Source organism: Ovis aries, chromosome 10 (genome assembly GCF_016772045.2).
Source record: "Ovis aries strain OAR_USU_Benz2616 breed Rambouillet chromosome 10, ARS-UI_Ramb_v3.0, whole genome shotgun sequence".
Lineage (NCBI taxonomy): Eukaryota > Metazoa > Chordata > Mammalia > Artiodactyla > Bovidae > Ovis > Ovis aries.
The window spans coordinates 19,553,280-19,572,204 of NC_056063.1; the positions used below are offsets into that span (position 1 = coordinate 19,553,280).

The window sequence follows — 18,925 nt, forward strand, 5'->3', positions numbered from 1 at the left end:
AAAGATTATACGTGACGTATATTGGAATCCTAAGCAGTTATTTAAATTTATGAGGTATTAATAGTTCAAGAGACTCATACAGATGGCCACTGAACACAGCTAAATGAAAAAAAGCAACAAAGAATGAATAATATGATCCCATTTTTTCAAAAAGGATCCTGAAAAATATTTATATGGATATATATATTCATATACATTCTGGAAGATTATTTTTAAGAATACTAACAATAATTATCTCTAGGTAATTTTAACTTTTCTTCCTTGTAGATATGTTATTTTTTTTTACAATTATTGTAGAAATAAATGATTCAAACAAATTTTCTTTTAAAAGACTGTCTGACATAGAAAAAGAACTGACATTTTAACCACTTTTTTTTTTTTTTTGCCTTGTGGCATATGGAATCTTAGTTCCCTGACCAGGGATCGAACCAATGATCCCTGCACTGGGAGGGCACAGTCTTAACCACTGGACCACGAAGGAAGTCCAAGAACTGACATTTTAGATATCTGAGCAATCAGAGGCTTACAATGTAAATGGCAGATGCTGCTAAAAATTAAATGGAAAGAATCACTCTTCCATTCATTCAGTATTAACAAATATTCCAGCATAGCTCCTACAAACCAGGCACCAGGCCAGGTTCTGGAGATAGAAGAAGTCAAAACAGTTACAAATTGTGTTTAGTGTTATAAAAGAAAAAAGACATTTCCCTGGAATATTTTTATTTCAAAGGAAGTAAGTTTAGTTGCACTAACATTTTTTGAAGTATTTACAGGCTTTCTCCTTTTACAAAAGATTTTAGGTTAATTACAGCAAAAACATTCCACTAAACGGTAAAACATACATAAGAATTTGAATCGGGGACAATAAAAACATCTATATGTAGACTATCTTTTGTTATTATAGAGCTTAAATATGGTTCTGAGCATCCAAGTAGCCAAAGCGAAAAGGAGAACCATTTATTTTGTTCTTGCCATCAGAGAGAAAGAGACCAATTTTTAAAAAAGAAACTAAGCTTCTCCTAGCCCTTATCTGCAAAGGAAATTTCTCATATCGAGTGACATTAATAAATATTAATATTTATATTAACAAATATTATTTTCCACATGAAATAATGAGAAAAAATCTGCCAATCCATAAACTCTGAGAGGACAAGGGTCATCGATTTTGTTTGTATCTAGACACAGGTGCCCCAGCAGGCATGCAAATTTTGTGGAAAGGAGGAACAGTATGTCATTCTGAGATGTGGCTACGTGGACAGCCATCCCAATTGCTAAGGAACATTCTTCATCATGTTAGAAAACAGACTGAATCCTGATCTGCAGAAGTACGAGGACTGTCTACCACCCTAAATAATGGACAGCGGCTCATTCTGGGAGCTATACTTTATGCTTCGACACCATAAACAGCACCACCGGAGATTAGATGTATACCTAAATTTCTGTCTCTATGTGTCTATATATCTATCTACCTAGACTTATCATAAGGAACTGGCTTAAGCAATTATGAAGGCTGACAAGTCCCATGACCTGAGGTTGAGTCAGCAAGCTGGAGACCCAAGAGAGCCAATGGAGCTCTAACCCAACCAGAGGCCTGAGAAGAGACGGAACTCAATGGTACAGATCCAGTCCAAAGGCCAGCAGGTTTGGGATTCAGGAAAAGTCCTTGCTTCAGTTCGACTCAAAAGGCAGTAAAAAGCCAGTGTCCCAGCGTGAATGTCTCCCAGGTAGGAGGCTTTCTCTCTGACTTGAGGGAAGACCAGGTTTTTGTTCCAGTCAGGACACCAAGGAGATCCAACCAGTCAATCCTAAAGGAAATCAGTCCTGAATATTCACTGGAAGGACTGATGCTGTAGCTGAAGCTCCAATACTTTGGCCACCTGATGCGAAGAGCTGACTCATTGGAAAAGACTCTGATACTGGGAAAGATTCAGGGCAGGAGGAGAAGGGGACGGCAGAGGATGAGATGGTTGGATAGCATCACTGAATCAGTGGACATGAGTTGAGCAAACTCCAGGAGATGGTGAAGGACAGGGAAGCCTGGCGTGCTGCAGTCCATGGGGTCACAGAGTCAGAACGCCAAAGCGACTGAACAACAGGCCTTCAGTTGATGGGATGAGGCCCACTTGTGTTACAGAGAGCATTCTGCTTTCCCAATGTAAATATTAACTTCATCCAAAACATCTTCACAGAAACACCCAGAATAACGTTTGTCCAAATATCTGGGCACCCCATGGTCCAGCAAGGTGATGCACAAAATTAACCAGCATGAACCATTACTCTTAATACACAGCTAAACCAACTGTGATTCACCAGGCTTACCAAACAGCACAAGGACTATAAATTCATTTACCAGAGAGGATATCCATCTTAGAATAAAACTGATGAAGATAATGATGCCAAAAATGGAAAGGAAAACAGGAGCCAGCAACAGACGGCGAAGTAAAAGGCAACTTCAGACCTCATGACGAAGTAGCGGGAGGAAGACAATTTTAGAAAGTCCCAAGATCAGAGGCTGAAGTTACTGCCGTGAAGGCAAAGAACAGATGGCAACGTGAAACGGAAAAGGGTAATGTCCAAAATACACCAATTAATAGGGAGGGAAGCAGCCTCAGGATTTCTTGAAGAAAGACGCTTGGGCGTTAAGGCAGAATGAATGGAGAGACTTACAGAGCCCAGATGTTCCGTGACAACCGTCCTTCAGCCTGATGGACAAGCCCGAGTGCTGCTCCGCAGTCATGAAAGGGTGGGAATGGCTAGCCTAGGGGTCTGAGCAGAGGACCAGTGGCAGAGTCAGGCACATCCAATTCCCCTCGGTTCCCTCGGCCGGGCAACACCAGACGACACGTGGGCCCGCGCACAGCTCTGCCGTCCATCCTCCCCTGGACCAGGGTCCTGCTCGCACATGCGCGCAGGCCTTCCCACCTTAAACCCCAAGTCCCTGGCTCTTGCCGTATCTTTTGAACTTTTCTTTGTAAACAACGAAGAATAAAGGGTGTTGCTCAGCACCCAGCTCTATGCGGATGAAGTCAACAACCACCGCAGCTGCTGCGCTCCCTGAGGGGAACCTGGGGTGAAACGCAGGATGAGACACACTGTGCTTCAGAAAAACAGGCCCCAGAGATTGTAGGATGCACGTCTCAGGAGGAATTTTCACGAGCCCAGATTCAAGCATCTTCACATATATGGCTGGACAAGCACTGATATTGTTACCTCGAGATGTCGTGTTTTTTGTGACCAGCAGTGATTTTTTTTATCGAGGACGTGTGCTTGACTGCATGTCTTCCCTAGCCAAAACCCGTATATAAGCTCTTCCATGGCAACCCACTCCAGTATTCTTGCCTGGAGAATTCCACGGACAGAGGAGACTGGTGGGTCACAGAGTCAGACACAACTGAGTGACTTTCTTCTTTCTTTTCCCCTGTCTTCTGGGGGCAGCTTCTTCTGAGCTCCTGAGAGCCTGTCTCCTGGGCCACTCACAGTCCTCAGTAAGGTCCCTGAATTAAAACTTAGACTCACAGACTTCCCTGGTGGTCCTGCGGTCAAGAATTCATCTGTCAATGCGGGGGACATGGGTTCGATCCCTGGTTGGGGAAGACGCCGTGTGCTGTGGGGCAACTAAGCCCACATGCCTAGAGCCCGAGCTCCCCAGTAAGAGAAGCCTGCGCACGCCAGCTAGAGAGTAGCCCCCGCTCTCTGCAACTAGAGAAAGCCCACGCAGCAACAGAGATCCAGTGCAGCTAAAAAAAATACCTCTATATATTAAATAAATTAAAAAAAAAAAACAACTTACACTCACAGCTCTTAAGTCTGTCCATTTTTCTTCAAGTCGGCACACTCCTGCACTGTCCTTCCTCCCACCACCAAATCTCCTGTAAGTCTGGCATACGCTGAGTCCACTTCCCCTCTGCCCCACCTGCTAAGCCCTTGCCCCCAGCTGCTGGTGCTCCCATTCAAGCAATGCCAGCTACATCCACTTCCTGACGGCTGGTCCCAAAGGCTCAGCCTTCACCGTTTTTGAACTTTTTATTTTTGTAACAGTGCTGCACATTTCACGGTGATCCTGAAATTCCCTTCTTTGGCTCCCAGGACCCAGCACTGTATCTTGTTCTTGGCCTTGCCCCCAAGATCCTTCCTGGATCTTCCTCTTCCTGACTGTTCAATAGCAATATCAAAAGACTCTGCTGTCATCCCCCAGGCTTTTCTCCATTCCTTTTCCTCTTCTTCAGAAGTCACTCTCCCCAGGGCTTCCTACTGTCTCCTCCAGTCCAGGGAGGAACTTCCAACTCTCTGTTCCACCCTGACTCTGTCTCTCCAACGGGTCTCACATTTTCAGCGCCTTCCAACCATTCCCCCTCAATTACACCCTGGAGTCCCAGATTCACAGTTCTAAAATCAGACTTTCTTGTCCTTGTTAACATTATCAACATTATCCAAGCCGGCCAAATTCTAAACCCCAAGATCATCTCCACTCCCGATGTATAAGTGGTTACTCTGACTCATAAAATTCTTCCTTTCGCTTTCCTCCTCATTTTAACTTTCATCACTACCCGAGCTCAGCTTTCTTCTCATTCCTAAAATACTGCAATCGCTTTTAGCTGATCTTCTTGCCCTGAACTATCCTTTCCAATCCACCCAGCATCTGTTAGGAAACAATTTTCCATAAAGATTTCCTATTCTTGCAATGTCTGGCTGGGGTGCCTAAGCACAGTCATTAACACTAATTTAAGAATATTTCTGGTGGTCTCGTGGTTAAGAATCTGCCTTGCAGTGCAGAGGATGTGGGTTTGATCCCTGATCAGGGAACTAAGATCCCACCTGCTGTGGAGCAATTAAGCCCAGTGCCGCAACTTCTGAGCCTAAGCACTAAACTTCTACTAAAGCCTATGGGCCCTGGGTGCAACTACTGAAGCCCATGGGCCCTGGCGCCCGTACGCCACAACTAGAGCTCATGCACCACAACGAAGATCCTTGGGTGGGGAAGATCCCCTGGAGAAGGGAATGGCAACCCACTCCAGTATACCTGCCTGGAGAACCCCATGGACAGAGGAGCCTGGTGGGCTATAGTCCATGGGGTCGGACTGTCTAAAGGGTTGGACATGACTGAGCAACTAACACTGCAACTAGAGAAAAAGCCTGCACAGCAACAAAGACCCAGCACAGCCCCAAACAAAATTATTCTAAAAAGAAAAACATGTAAAAAAAAAAATCTATTAAAAAAAAAAGAATATGCATGTAAGGAGACATTCCATTGTAGTAGGGCTTAGAGACCTCTCCTTCCTGAGATGTTTCAGGGTAATGAAGATAAAGATCTTACCTCCTCTTCCTCAGAGATCTGTTTACATTTCTGAGTAAAGATAAGGTCTTTCTCCAGAGAGAAGTAGGAGCAGGTCCCCAGCAGCTCCACAGAAGATGCGAACCTAATTTGGGGTTGTTCCTCTCCTGTAACGTGCCCCTCCAGCGTGTGCAAGTACCATCTGGCCCTCACTGCCTTGCCCTGTGGAGCTTGGACAATCAACAAGGCTAACTTCACTTGAAGAAAGGTAAAATCTCAGACCCCTTACCCTGTGACTTAACACACCACCAACAAATTATCTTTTGAAAGATCCACTCTGGCCAGCTCACTTCCTTGATTGAAACACTTCCATGGCTTCCTTGCGCAGAATAAAACTCTAAGCCTTATCTGTAATCCAAGTTCTCTTTCCAGTTTGTCCCCTTTCTTTATATAAGGGACCTAAGAATTTGTGGTTTTGAGTATCCCACGGGGTTATGGAAGCAATCCACCATAGATGCTGACAGAGGACTATCAGTATAGTCCTCTGTCTCTTTCTCTAAAGAAAGAGAAATCAAAGCCTACGATAATCATCTAGGTCTGCAGATAGCAGCTGGACACGGGTTGCCTGAGTCTCACCCTATGTAAATCTTCCATTCTAATCAACCTGGACTTCCACATGTTCCCCAAACAGGCATATACACCCTGCCTCCAGCTCTGGCCACGCCTGTGCTCAGTCACTCAGTTGTTTTCAGCTCTTTGCGACCTCATAGCCCACCAGGCTCCTCTGTCCATGAGATTCTCCAGGAAAGAATACGGGAGCAGGTTGCCATTTCCTATTCCAGGGGATCTTCCTGACACAGGGACTGAACCTGGGTCTGTGTCTCCTGCACTGGCAGACAGATTCTTTACCATTAGTGCCACCTGGGAAGCCCCCTGGCCACGCCTAGAATGCCATACTCAGATCACAGATGAGGGAAAACCCATGAAGCACCAGGGCAAGAAACACCCATAGCACCTTTTGAGCAATGGTGAGCCAGACCACTGACTTCTTCATGGATGTCACTATGACCCCCATCAGACAGGAAACCAGCCAGCCGTCCATCCCGGCCATAATCGATGAACTGAAGGCCAGAGCTGCAGCCCCAGGTGACCAGGGTCTGACTGGACATCAGGGAGCTGAACCATCTCTGGCAATGCTTGGTTGAATCTCTGCGCAACAGGGGAGCTCGGCAGTTTATGGTGGCCAACAGACCCAGACAGCTCCTCCATTTGAGAAGTCAAGTCACAAGGGGTGAGGAGAGGCAGCTCAGGTTCCAGTGGGAGGAAGCAAGCTGGGGTTCCAGACCTCCTTCAGTCTTTCTACTCAAATCTTAGCTCCACCCACATTTCTGGGTATTCTCGCAACAAATTCCCAATCATCTCAAAGATAATATGGACATGCATTTGTCTGGTAGGCCTCAACCACTTAAGAGCCCTTCTCACAGTCTCAAAGATATGTGTACCAAGACGCTGGTTGAAGCATTGTGTGTAAATAGTCAACTTAACCAGACATTATCAATGGGCGTGCTTTTATCTATCATATTTCATTATCAACTGAAAGATACAACCTAATTCCAGAGACATAAAATATCAGGGACTTCCCTGGTGATCCAGTGGCTGTGATTCCGCACTCTCCATGCAAGGGCCCCAGGTTCGATCCCTGGTCAGGGAACTAGATCCCACATGCTGCTCAAATAGTTCCAACGCCACAAGTGAAAGACGCCAGGTGCTGCAACTAAGAGGTGGTGCAGTCAGACAAATGAATACATATTTTTTAGTGGTGGTTTAGTGGCTAATTGTGTCTGACTCTTGAAACCCCATGGACTGCAGCCCAGCAGGCTCCTCTGTCCTTGGGATTTCCCAGGCAAGAGTACTGGAGTGGGTTGCCATTTCTTTCTCCAGGGGATATTCTTGACCCAGGGATCGAATCTGGGTCTCTTGCATTCCAGGTAGATTCTTTACTGACTGAGCCATAAGGAAGCTCAAAAAAATATATATATATTTATTTACTTAAAATATATATTTTAATATATCAATAAAATAACCCACAGTGGTTATGCCACTGACTGTTGTAACATACGAAAAAAAAAAAAGTGCCTTTTAGAATTAAGGGATTATTGTATGTATTCAAGGTATGTATTCAGGTCCCCAGTGGCTCAGATGGCAAAGAATCTGCCTACAATTAGGAGATGCGGGAGCCACGGGTTTGATCTCTGGGTTGGGAAGATCCCTTGGAGAAGGGAAAGGCAGCCCACTCCAGTACTCTTGTCTGGAGAATTATAAGAACAGAGGAGCTTGGCAGGCTATAGACCATGGGGTCACAGAGTCGGACACAACCAAGTGACAAACACTTTCACTTCAAGGGATGTATGGTACGGTACACTCAAACAGTGGGATGTTTTGCAGCTGAGACAGGTAAACAGCACAAGATGGGTCCATGGGTGGTGGTGGGGGGAAGAATTTCCTTCAGAATAAAGGAGAGTGAGGCATACGTGGGGCTACACCTCAAGGTGCCAAGTGGAGATGTATCCAGTGCTTCCTGGCAGTTGGTGCTTGAAAGCAGACTTTAATTTTAAACTAGGTGCTGAACATGTGGGTCTATGTTTTAGTGTTTTTATACCCTTTTGTGTGTCTAAAATATAATACACTTTAAGTGAGCCTTGTAACCTGTTTTGTTGCCCCTGTTCCTCGGATACCTTGTGTTCAGCAACGGCCTAAAAATTCTTTAGAGACTCCCAGGTGGTCCAGTGCGGGGGGCCACGGTTTGATTCCTGGTCGGGCAACTAGATCCTGCATGCCACAACTAAGAGCTCACATGCCGCAACTAAAGATCCTGCGTGCTGCAACGAAGACCGAAGATCCCATGTGCTGCAACTGAGACCCCATGCAGCAAAAAAAAAAAAAAAAAATCTATAAATACAGGAGTTGAGGGAACTGTTTACTGTCTTCAACCTCCACAAGCTGACTATTAGGAAAGAAGGAATTTCGTCATTCCACTCAGCAGTATCTGACATGTGCACATATCCAACTGATAAACATCTGCACCCTAGGCGACAGTCCAAAACTCAGCTCTTTCTCAATATTCCAGTCCTCCCTCAGACAGGGACTGTTTCCCAGGCATGCCAAAACCCACAAATGCTCAAGTCACTTCTGTAAAAATGGTGTAGTATTTGCATATAACAGCATCCCCTAGGCTTTAAATCATCTCTCAGTTCAGTTCAGTCGCTCAGTCGTGTCTGACTCTTTGCGACCCCATGAATTGCAGCACGCCAGGCCTCCCTGTCCATCACTAACCCCCTGAGTTCACTCAGATTAATGTCCATCGAGTCAGTGATGCCATCCAGCCATCTCATCCTCTGTCGTCCCCTTCTCCTCCTGCCCCCAATCCCTCCCAGCATCAGAGTCTTTTCCAATGAGTCAACACTTCGCATGAGGTGGCCAAAGTACTGGAGTTTCAGCTTTAGCATCATTCCTTCCAAAGAAATCCCAAGGTTGACTCCTTCAGAATTGACTGGTTGGATCTCCTTGCAGTCCAAGGGACTCTCAAGAGTCTTCTCCAACACCACAGTTCAAAAGCATCAATTCTTCGGTGCTCAGCCTTCTTCAGAGTCCAACTCTCACATCCATACATGACCACAGGAAAAACCATAGCCTCGACTAGACGGACCTCAGTCGGCAAAGTAATGTCTCTGCTTTTAAATATGCTATCTAGATTGGTCATAACTTTTCTTCCAAGGAGTAAGCATCTTTTAATTTCATGGCTGCAATCACCATCTGCAGTGATTTTGGAGCCCCAAAAAATAAAGTCTGACACTGTTTCCCGATCTATTTCCCATGAAGTGATGGGACCAGATGCCATGATCTTCATTTTCTGAATGTTGAGCTTTAAGCCAACTTTTTCACTCTCTTCTTTCACTTTCATCAAGAGGCTTTTGAGTTCCTTTTCACTTTCTGCCATAAGGGTGGTGTCATCTGCATTATCTGAGGTTATTGATATTTCTCCTGGCAATCTTGATTCCAGCTTGTATTTCTTCCAGTCCAGCATTTCTCATGATGTACTCTGCACAGAGGTTAAATAAGCAGGGTGACAATATACAGCCTTGACGTAATCCTTTTCCTATTTGGAACAAGTCTGTTGTTCCATGTCCAGTTCTAACTATTGCTTCCTGACCTGCATACAGATTTCTCAAGAGGCAGGTTAGGTGGTCTGGTATTCCCATCTCTTTCAGAATTTTCCACAGTTTATTGTGATCCACACAGTCAAAGGCTTTGGCATAGTCAATAAAGCAGAAATAGATGTTTTTCTGGAACTCTGTTGCTTTTTCCATGATCCAGCAGATGTTGGCAATTTGATCTCTGGTTCCTCTGCCTTTTCTAAAACCAGCTTGAACATCGGGAAGTTCATGGTTCACGTATTGCTGAAGCCTGGCTTAGAGAATTTTGAGCATTTCTTTACTAGCACGTGAGATGAGTGCAATTGTGTGGTAGTTTGAGCATTCTTTGGCATGGCCTTTCTTTGGGATTGGAATGAAAACTGACCTTTTCCAGTCCTGTGGCCACTGCTGAGTTTTCCAAATTTGCTGGCATATGGAGTGCAGCACTTTCACAGCATCATCTTTCAGGATTTGAAATAGCTCAACTGGAATTCCATCACCTCCACTAGCTTTGTTCGTAGTGATGCTTTCTAAGGCCCACTTGACTTCATATTCCAGGATGTCTGGCTCTAGATGAGTGATCACACCATCGTGATTAACCGAGTCGTGAAGTTTTTGTACAGTTGTTCTGTGTATTCTTGCCACCTCTTCTTAATATCTTCTGCTTCTGTTAGGTCCATACAGTTTCTGTCCTTTATTGAGCCCATCTTTGCATGAAATGTTCCCTTGGTATCTCTAATTTTCTTGAAGAGATCTCTAGTCTTTCCCATTCTGTTGTTTTCCTCTATTTCTTTGCACTGATCGCTGAAGAAGGCTTTCTTATCTCTTCTTGCTATTCTTTGGAACTCTGCATTCAGATGCTTATATCTTTCCTTTTCTCCTTTGCTTTTCGCCTCTCTTCTTTTCACAGCTATTTGTAAGGCCACCCCAGACAGCCATTTTGCTTTTTTGCATTTCTTTTCCATGGGGATGGTCTTGATCCCTGTCTCCTGTACAATGTCACGAACCACATTTCATAGTTCATCAGGCACTCTATCTATCAGATCTAGGCCCTTAAATCTATTTCTCACTTCCAATGTATAATCATAAGGGATTTGATTTAGGTCATACCATACGCACAGAAAACTAGTCAATATAATCACACTAGGACCACAGCCTTGTCTAACTCAATGAAACTAAGCCATGCCCACGGGGCAACCCAAGATGGGCAGGTCATGGTGGAGAGGTCTGACAGAATGTGGTCCACTGGAGAAGGGAATGTCAAACCACTTCAGTATTCTTGCCTTGAGAACCCCATGAACAGTATGAAAAGGCAAAAAGATAGGATACTGAAAGAGGAACTCCCCAGGTCAGTAGGTGCCCAATATGCTACTGGAGGTCAGTGGAGAAATAACTCCAGAAAGAATGAAGCGATGGAGCCAAAGCAAAAACAATACCCAGTTGTGGATGTGACTGGTGATAGAAACAAGGTCCGATGCTGTAAAGAGCAATATTGCATAGGAACCTGGAATGTCAGGTCCATGAATCAAGGCAAATTGGAAGTGGTCAAACAAGAGATGGCAAGAGTGAACGTCAACATTCTAGGAATCAGCGAACTAAAATGGACTGGAATGGGTGAATTTAACTCAGATGACCATTATATCTGCTACTGTGGGCAGGAATCCCTCAGAAGAAATGGAGTAGCCATCATGGTCAAGAGAAGAGTCCGAAATGCAGTACTTGGATGCAATCTCAAAACGACAGAATGATCTCTGTTCATTTCCAAGGCAAACCATTCAATATCACAGTAATCCAAGTCTATGCCCCAACCAGTAATGCTGAAGAAGCTGAAGCTGAACAGTTCTATGAAGACCTAGAAGACTTTTTAGAACTGACACCCAAAAAAGATGTCCTTTTCATTATAGGGGACTGGAATGCAAAAGTAGGAAGTCAAGAAACACCTGGAGTAACAGGCAAATTTGGCTTTGGAATACGGAATGAAGCAGGGCAAAGACTAATAGAGTTTTGCCAAGAAAATGCACTGGTCATAGCAAACACCCTCTTCCAACAACACAAGAGAAGACTCTACACATGGACATCACCAGATGGTCAACACCGAAATCAGACTGATTATATTCTTTGCAGCCAAAGATGGAGAAGCTGTATACAGTCAACAAAACCAAGACCAGGAGCTGACTGTGGCTCAGATCATGAACTCCTTATTGCCAAATTCAGAGTTTAATTGAAGAAAGTAGGGAAAACCGCTATACCATTCAGGTATGACCTAAATAAAATCATCTCTAGCTCACCTTTAATACCCAACCCTATGTAAATACTACATAAGTAGCTGTAAATACAGGGTAAATACCATGTAACTAGTTGTGGGTGAGGAGGGGGAGTTGCAGAGGTGGGCAAATTCATCTTGGAAATTTCTGGAAATTTTTTTCTTGTATTTTCTGTCCTCTGTCCTCCGTTGATTGAAACCACCGGATAGGGAGGAGAACCGATTGTAGAGACCCTGGCTTCACGTTAGCTTTGGGTTTGCCTAGATTTAACCAAGGTCAAATTGGCAAAAAAAGGAAAAAGATATTTTGCCTAGTTTAACAAAAGGCTTTAAGAAGAGTGTGTGCACGGGAAATGGGGCATTTTCAAAAGAATCCCTTAAAAGCAACTGTCCTGGCCATACAAAAAGTGAGTTGAAGTTTTAAGAACAGGTTTCCTAAAGCCTGGCATGAAATAAAGTGCAAGCTTTGGACTCAGACTAATTAATAAAAGTTATTCCGAAAATCACGCCAGCTGTGTGGCACTGTGAAGTCATCTAACTTTGCAGGCTTCTCTGTAAAATGGGGACAGTAAGAAGTGACTTATGGGGTGTTAGCAGGTCAGAAATTTTAAACAGAGTCCTGGGCCTGCATACAGTAGTTACCTAATAAATGGTGATTACTATTTGGGAGCGGGTTTGGGGTTTTGGTTCAGGCCCCAGCGTACCTCATCACCCCTCCCTGCTGCCTCTGGGTCATTCAAAAACTCTCAATTATCTTAAACATCTATGTGCAGGTTAAGAAGTCAAGCAAACCAAGGCCTTTCCGCAGCTTACAATCCGACTAACAGCATCACAGAGGGATAACAATGTTCGGCTTTTCCTGGTTTAGTTTTAATCTGGTAGAGAAACTGGCACCACTAGGGAAGCTGCGCTATGGCCTTGGGACTTCGGAGAAGTGCAGTATCTGGCCAAAGGCCACGGGCCTCCAGGTGATTCCCGGGTCTCCCGCCATAAGGCCCGGGGCGGCCAAGGCGTCCCTGGCGTCCGCGTCCTTCCCTGGAAGCTAGAGGGAAGGATCTAAAGAGAGGCGGCGTCCATCCGCGTTTTCGGGGCCCAGACGAGGACGCTTACTTACCACCGCGAAATGCACCAGGGCGTTGAAGCAGAGCCAGGCGAGCGACCCGCGGTCCGCCGTTCCCCGCCCCCGGCCCAGGCGCAGGCCCAGCGCGCAGCCCACTGCCAACAGCGAGGCGAACAGCAACAGCGAGCCGCCCGCCGAGGCGCCCAGCTCCCCGCCCGCGTGCATGCTTCCAGCTCCGAGCGCAGACTGCCCGCACCTGGGCTGGGATCTCCCCGCGAGCTGTGAGCGGGAAGGCGGGGCTGCGCGGCGAGGAGGCGGGGCTGCGCGGCGAGGAGGCGGGGCTGCGCGGCGAGGAGGCGGGGCTGCGCGGCGAGGAGGCGGGGCTGCGCGGCGAGGAGGCGGGGCTGCGCGGCGAGGGGACCGGGCTGCGAGGCGAGCGGGTGGGGCGAAAGGAGGCTTCACCCTCCCGCCCCGCTGCCCCGCGGAGTCCCTACACTGCAGAGCCAGACGTTTTCTCAACTCAGGTTCATGCTCACCAATTTTCTTAACTACCGAAACCAGACCTATCCCCAGTTCTGTTCACTCAGTCGTATCCGACTCTGCGACCCCATGAATCGCAGCACGCCAGGCCTCCCTGTCCATCACCAACTCCCGGAGTTTACTCAGACTCCTGTCCATCGAGTCAGTGATACCATCCAGCCATCTCATCCTCTGTCGTCCCCTTCTTCTCAGCCTTCAATCTTTCCCAGCATCAGGGTCTTTTCAAATGAGTCAACTCTTCGCATGAGGTGGCCAAAGTACTGGAGTTTCAGCTTCAACATCAGTCCTTCCAATGAACACCCAGGACTGATCTTTAGGATGGACTGGTTGGATCTCCTTGCAGTCCAAGGGACTCTCAAGTCTTCTCCAACACCACAGTTCAAAAGCATCAATTCTTCGACGCTCAGCTTTCTTCACAGTCCAATTCTCACATCCATACATGACCACTGGAAAAACCGTAGCCTTGACTAGACCGACCTTTGATGGCAAAGTAATGTCTCTGCTTTTTAATATACTGTCTAGGTTGGTCATAACTTTCCTTCCAAGGAGTAAGGGTAAGCCACCTATTCCCAGACCACGCCCAAAAGGCTGGAGATAGGGCCACACCTTTTGATAGAGTGTGACTGTTAACAGGGTTCAAACCCTTAAGCCAGGAAGTGAAGTCTAGCTGTTGGAATTTTTGCCAATAGCCTGCAGTAGAGGAAGGGAGGAGGTAGGGGGTTTGGGGGGGGGGGAGAATTTTAGGGACAAAATATTCTAATTAAGCCTTGCAAGCAACCATCAGTAGACATTATGGCTTACTCTAACACTATCCTTAAAGATCCAAAAGCAGCGTAAGTATGGGCGAGAGGAGCAGTAGGTCACAGCAGTTTGGTACCAGATAATTTACCTGCGGTATTTTATGTTGTACTTACTGTGTTGCTGTTTAGTTGCTCAGTCGTGTTTGAGTCTTTGCCACTCCAGGGACTGTAGCCCACCAAGCTTCTCTGTCCTACTGAAGTGGGTTGCGTTTTCTTTCTCCAGAGGAATCTTCCTGACCCAGGGATGGAATCTGTTTCCTGCATTGGCAGGCAGATTCTTTACAGCTGAGCCAGCTCATGTGGTATTTTATCTTTCTTTACAACCCTGGGACTCAGTGTGTGTCCCCCTATTTTACAAATGTGGAAACAGGCTCAAATAACAGATTTAAATAACTTGTCTAAGGACTCTCAGTGACTGGGCCGAGGCCAGAACCCACGAGTGAGTGTCCCCAAGGCCTTTGCTTTTTGACCCTTGAGTAGATGCTTAACAGACAACTACAGTCAGCCGGGTTGGACGAAGCCACAAGCTGGAATCAAGATTGCTGGGAGAAATATCAATAACCTCAGATATGCAGATGACACCACCCTTATGGCAGAAAGCGAAGAACTAAAGAGCCTCTTGATGAAAGTGAAAGAGGAGAGTGAAAAAGTTGGCTTAAAACTCAACATTTAGAAAACTAAGATCATGGCATCTGGTCCCATCACTTCATGGCAAATAGATGGGGAAATAATGGAAACAGTGACAGACTATTTTTTGGGCTCCAAAGTCACTGCAGATGGTGACTGCAGCCATGAAATTGGAAGATGCTTGCTCCTTGGAAGAAAGGCTATGACCAACCTAGACAGCATATTAAAAAGCAGAGATATTACTTTGCCGACTAAGGTCCATCTAGTCAAGGCTATGGTTTTCCCAGTAGTCATGTATGGATGTGAGAGTTGGACTATGAAGAAAGCTGAGCGCTGAAAAATTGATGCTTTAGAACTGTGGTGTTGGAGAAGACTCTTGCAAGTCCCTTGGACTGCAAGGAGAGCCAATCAATCCTGAAGGAAATCAGTCCTGAATGTACATTAGAAGGACTGATGCTGAAGCTGAAACTCCGATACTTTGGACTCCTGATGGGAAGAACTGACTCCTTGGAAAAGACTCTGATGCTGGGAAAGATTGAAGGCAGAAGTGGATGACAGAGGATGAGATGGTTGGATGGCATCACTGACGCGATGAACATGAGTTTGAGTAGGCTTTGGAAGTTGGTGATGGACAGAAAGGCCTGGTGTGCTGCAGTCCATGGGGTGGAAAAGAATTGGACACGACTGAGCAATTGAACTGAACTAACAGTCAGCTCTTGAGTCTGCAGATAGGAAGGGCAAACTAATGAGACTTGAACATCCGTGGATTCTGGTACACACAGGGGCTTCTGGAACAAATGCCCCATGGATACCCAGGGATGACCTGCACTTCCTGTTTTAATAATCCCCCAAACAGAGGATTCAGATCTCTAGTGCTGGCCCTCTCCTCTGAGCCCCAGTATTTACAGTGTTGACCATCATTTGCATTGTCTCCACTCAACTCAACCTGAACTGAACTCATCACCCTCTACTCCATGCATCTGACTCTCTACTGTTGCTCTTTTTTCTTCTGACTGCACTGTGAGGCTTTCATGTTCTTTGTTCCTCGACCAGAGATCGATCCTCAGCCACAGCAGTGAAAGCACCAAGTCCTAACCAATGAATCAGGGAACTCCCCCTCAGTGTTGCTTATTATCTTTTATGCCACTTAATATTCATCAGTTATAGCAACCCAGAAACACAGAAATCATCCTTGATATCTTCCTCTCAATTCCTGATCTAAGCTTCGCTTGCCAGTATCTCTGGATTCCACCTGGTGGCTCAGATGGTAAAGAATCTGCCCACAATGCTAGAGACCCAGGTTCGATCCCTGGGTTGGAAAGATCCCCTGCATAAGGGCATGGCAACCCACTCCAGTATTCTCGCCTGGGAAATCCCACAGACAGAGGAGCCTGGCTACACTCCATGGGGTCGTGAAGAGTTGGACACTTTCTTTCACCCACTTCATGGACCAACCTGTTCACCATCTCTTGCTTTAGGGCTTCACACTCACTATTTCAACCTGTACACATTACTAAACTCAAAGTACATTTCCTGCCCTTGCCCTACCAGCTAATGATTGTTATTAAACACAATACTTCTATCATCACTCTTGTTTAATGAACATGATTTACTGTTGCTTGTAGAATATCAAAACTTCTTTGTATGCCTTACAGGTGGGGGTCTGGCACCTGCCTCTCTCTCCAGCCCTCCCCTGCCCCCGGCAGCCCTCCCGGTCACGATCCTTTTGGCTCCAGCTGTACTTCCTTTCGCTACCTGGACTCCCATGCTCCTTCCTACTTTGTACTGTTTCTTCTGCCAGAAAAGCTTTTCCAGTGAATCTGCCTGATTAACTCCTGCTTTTCCTTCACCATTATCAGCTGTGTAATTTTTGGAGACTTTAACTGCTGTCTGCCTGATAAGAATCTTCATCACAGAGATGTTGAGGACCAAGTTGGTACTTCTTAAGCACTCGTACCAGTGGCTGGCATTTACTGAGAACTCACTGCCAGCCTGATTATCACCTTCCTAACCAGGCCAATTCCCTCTATTACATATCATTGTGTATCTCTAACATCTGACCTAACTTTACTTTAATTCGTGTGTGCGTGGACCTTGCACCCTAGCACGGGACCTGGCAGGGGATAGGATGCTCAAGAAGTATTCAAATGTTCTTAAACGCTTAGTTTCAAAATTCTTATTTATAAAAAAATGACTGAAGCCATGGAAAAGATACATACAGATATGGAATATTCTTATTATGAAGAAAACTGAGCTGAAATCAAATAAAGTGAAATTTATAGATTCTATTAAGGTTTGAAAACTATAAACACCAAACTACTGGATTGAAAAGAGCTGAAAACAAAGGGAACTGAGGCTGTTACCTGATCACAAATCTAATGATGATGAAGTTGGTAAAGTAACTGAAACAGTCCCTTCCACATTAACAGAATTAAATGGCCAGATAATGAAATGTTCCCATTCCACTGTATCCAGAAACTAGCCAAAGCACACTTTATACACAGGGTCCTTGGAATGCACGAAGCCAAGAGGAACCAGGTCCAGGAAGGACTTTAAAACAGGATGGCTGAAATGCATGGAGTGTTCAGGTTGAGAAAGGAAGTTAATAAAAACAGATCTGTCTCTTCTGCTATACGGGAATAATTAAAAGTCTATACTTGAAATTAAGAACAGTTCATTTGTAATGATGGTTCTTTAAGAGTGGTGACATTTATTCAATATTAAGACTCAGTCACAATGCAAGCTAGTCCATAAGCAGATCGACTTGGGAGTGCATTTGCTTCTCCAACTCTTCTGACTCCTAGCCTGCAGAAATGTGTCCACAAAATGGTCTGCCTCAAAAACAAAACCTGATTTTGTCTTTAAAACATTAGGCAAAATGTGTCCTTTACTCTCTAACACCTAGGTTTGTAGTACCATAAAACTTTCTTACATCAAGTAAAACCACTGCCCTGTGAAGATGCTTGGTTTCCCTTGAGGCTTCACACATCACTTGGCACAAGGCCCCATTTATCTCCAGGAACCACAGTTTTAAAGAATTACTCCAGAAGGCAGATGGTAGGCAGTTCTTCAGGGCTGGGAAAATGGATGTTGCAGAAGAAAGGCCCTGCAGGGAACACATACTTTATAGAACAGCCATAGATCCCCTACTTTTAATCATTTTTAATAAACCTGTGAAGTATCCTGATGAGGCCAATCTCTCATAATGCTTTACAAACTATGCTAGGGATTTCTCTGCTCCAACCCCAGCTCTCCCAGAAAACTTCAAGCTCTTCAACCAGAAGTGTTTCACACACATTGCTACAGGGAAGTGTCGAGAAAACAAAGGGCAGTCCACACATCTGGTTGCTTCACACAACCTTTAGGGCTGTCCTGGTAGCTCAGCGGTAAAGAATCCACCTTCAATGCAGGAGACACAGGGCATGCTGTTTCGACCCCTGGCTTGGGAAGATACCCTGGAGGAGAAAATGGCAACCCACTCCAGTAATCTTGCCTGGGAAATCCCATGGACAAAGGAGCCTGGTGGCCTGCAGTCCACAGTATGGCAAAGAATTGGATGCAACTGGGTGAACTGGGCTTCCCTAGTGGTGCGTGCACACACAACTTCTTTTAGCCACAGGATGCATGTGAGAGCAACCACTCCACGTGCCCATTCCTCCTAAACCCTTCGCAGTAGATAGGCTCAGGACTGCCAGGAGTCCTCACATGGGATCTGGGAAATGTGCTAAGCTGATTTCTCCCAAAACTGAGAATGAAGAAAAGGCACTTTTTTTTTTTTTTGGCAGGGGTGGGGAGGGGGTTTCCTCTTTTTATCTTCTGTTTCTGGGGGTGGACGGTGGAAGACCTGGCACTGTTCATAGAACAGAAGGCATGATTTAGGCTGTCTCATTTGAGTGGAGAAGTTTCCTAGCTGAATTGATTTAGGCCAATCGTTCACGCATGGGGCAGTTCTGGCCCCCAGGAAACACGTAGCTGTGTCTTGAGACATTTTTCGCTGTCCTGACTGGGAAGCGCAGAGATGCTACAAAGTCTCGTGGGCAGAGCCTAATGATGCAACTAAACACCCTACAATACACAGGACAGCCTCCCACAATCAAACACTACCCAGCCTAAAATGTCCATTTTTCTCCTTTTTTTTTGGGCCACACCTCAAGGCCTGCGTGATCTTTG

At 45.6% G+C, this 18,925-nt stretch overlaps 1 protein-coding gene across 1 annotated transcript in view; it reads right to left on the reverse strand.

Moving 5' to 3' along the window:
• Nucleotides 1-13,036, reverse strand: part of EBPL (EBP like) — a 39,205-nt gene extending 26,169 nt beyond the window's left edge. The window contains exon 1 of the mRNA XM_004012081.6: nt 12,843-13,036. Coding sequence (XP_004012130.3) covers nt 12,843-13,013 — 171 coding nt within the window. The 5' untranslated portion in view covers nt 13,014-13,036. The remainder of the gene's footprint in view (nt 1-12,842) is intronic.
• Between the last annotated feature and the right edge of the window lie 5,889 nt (nt 13,037-18,925).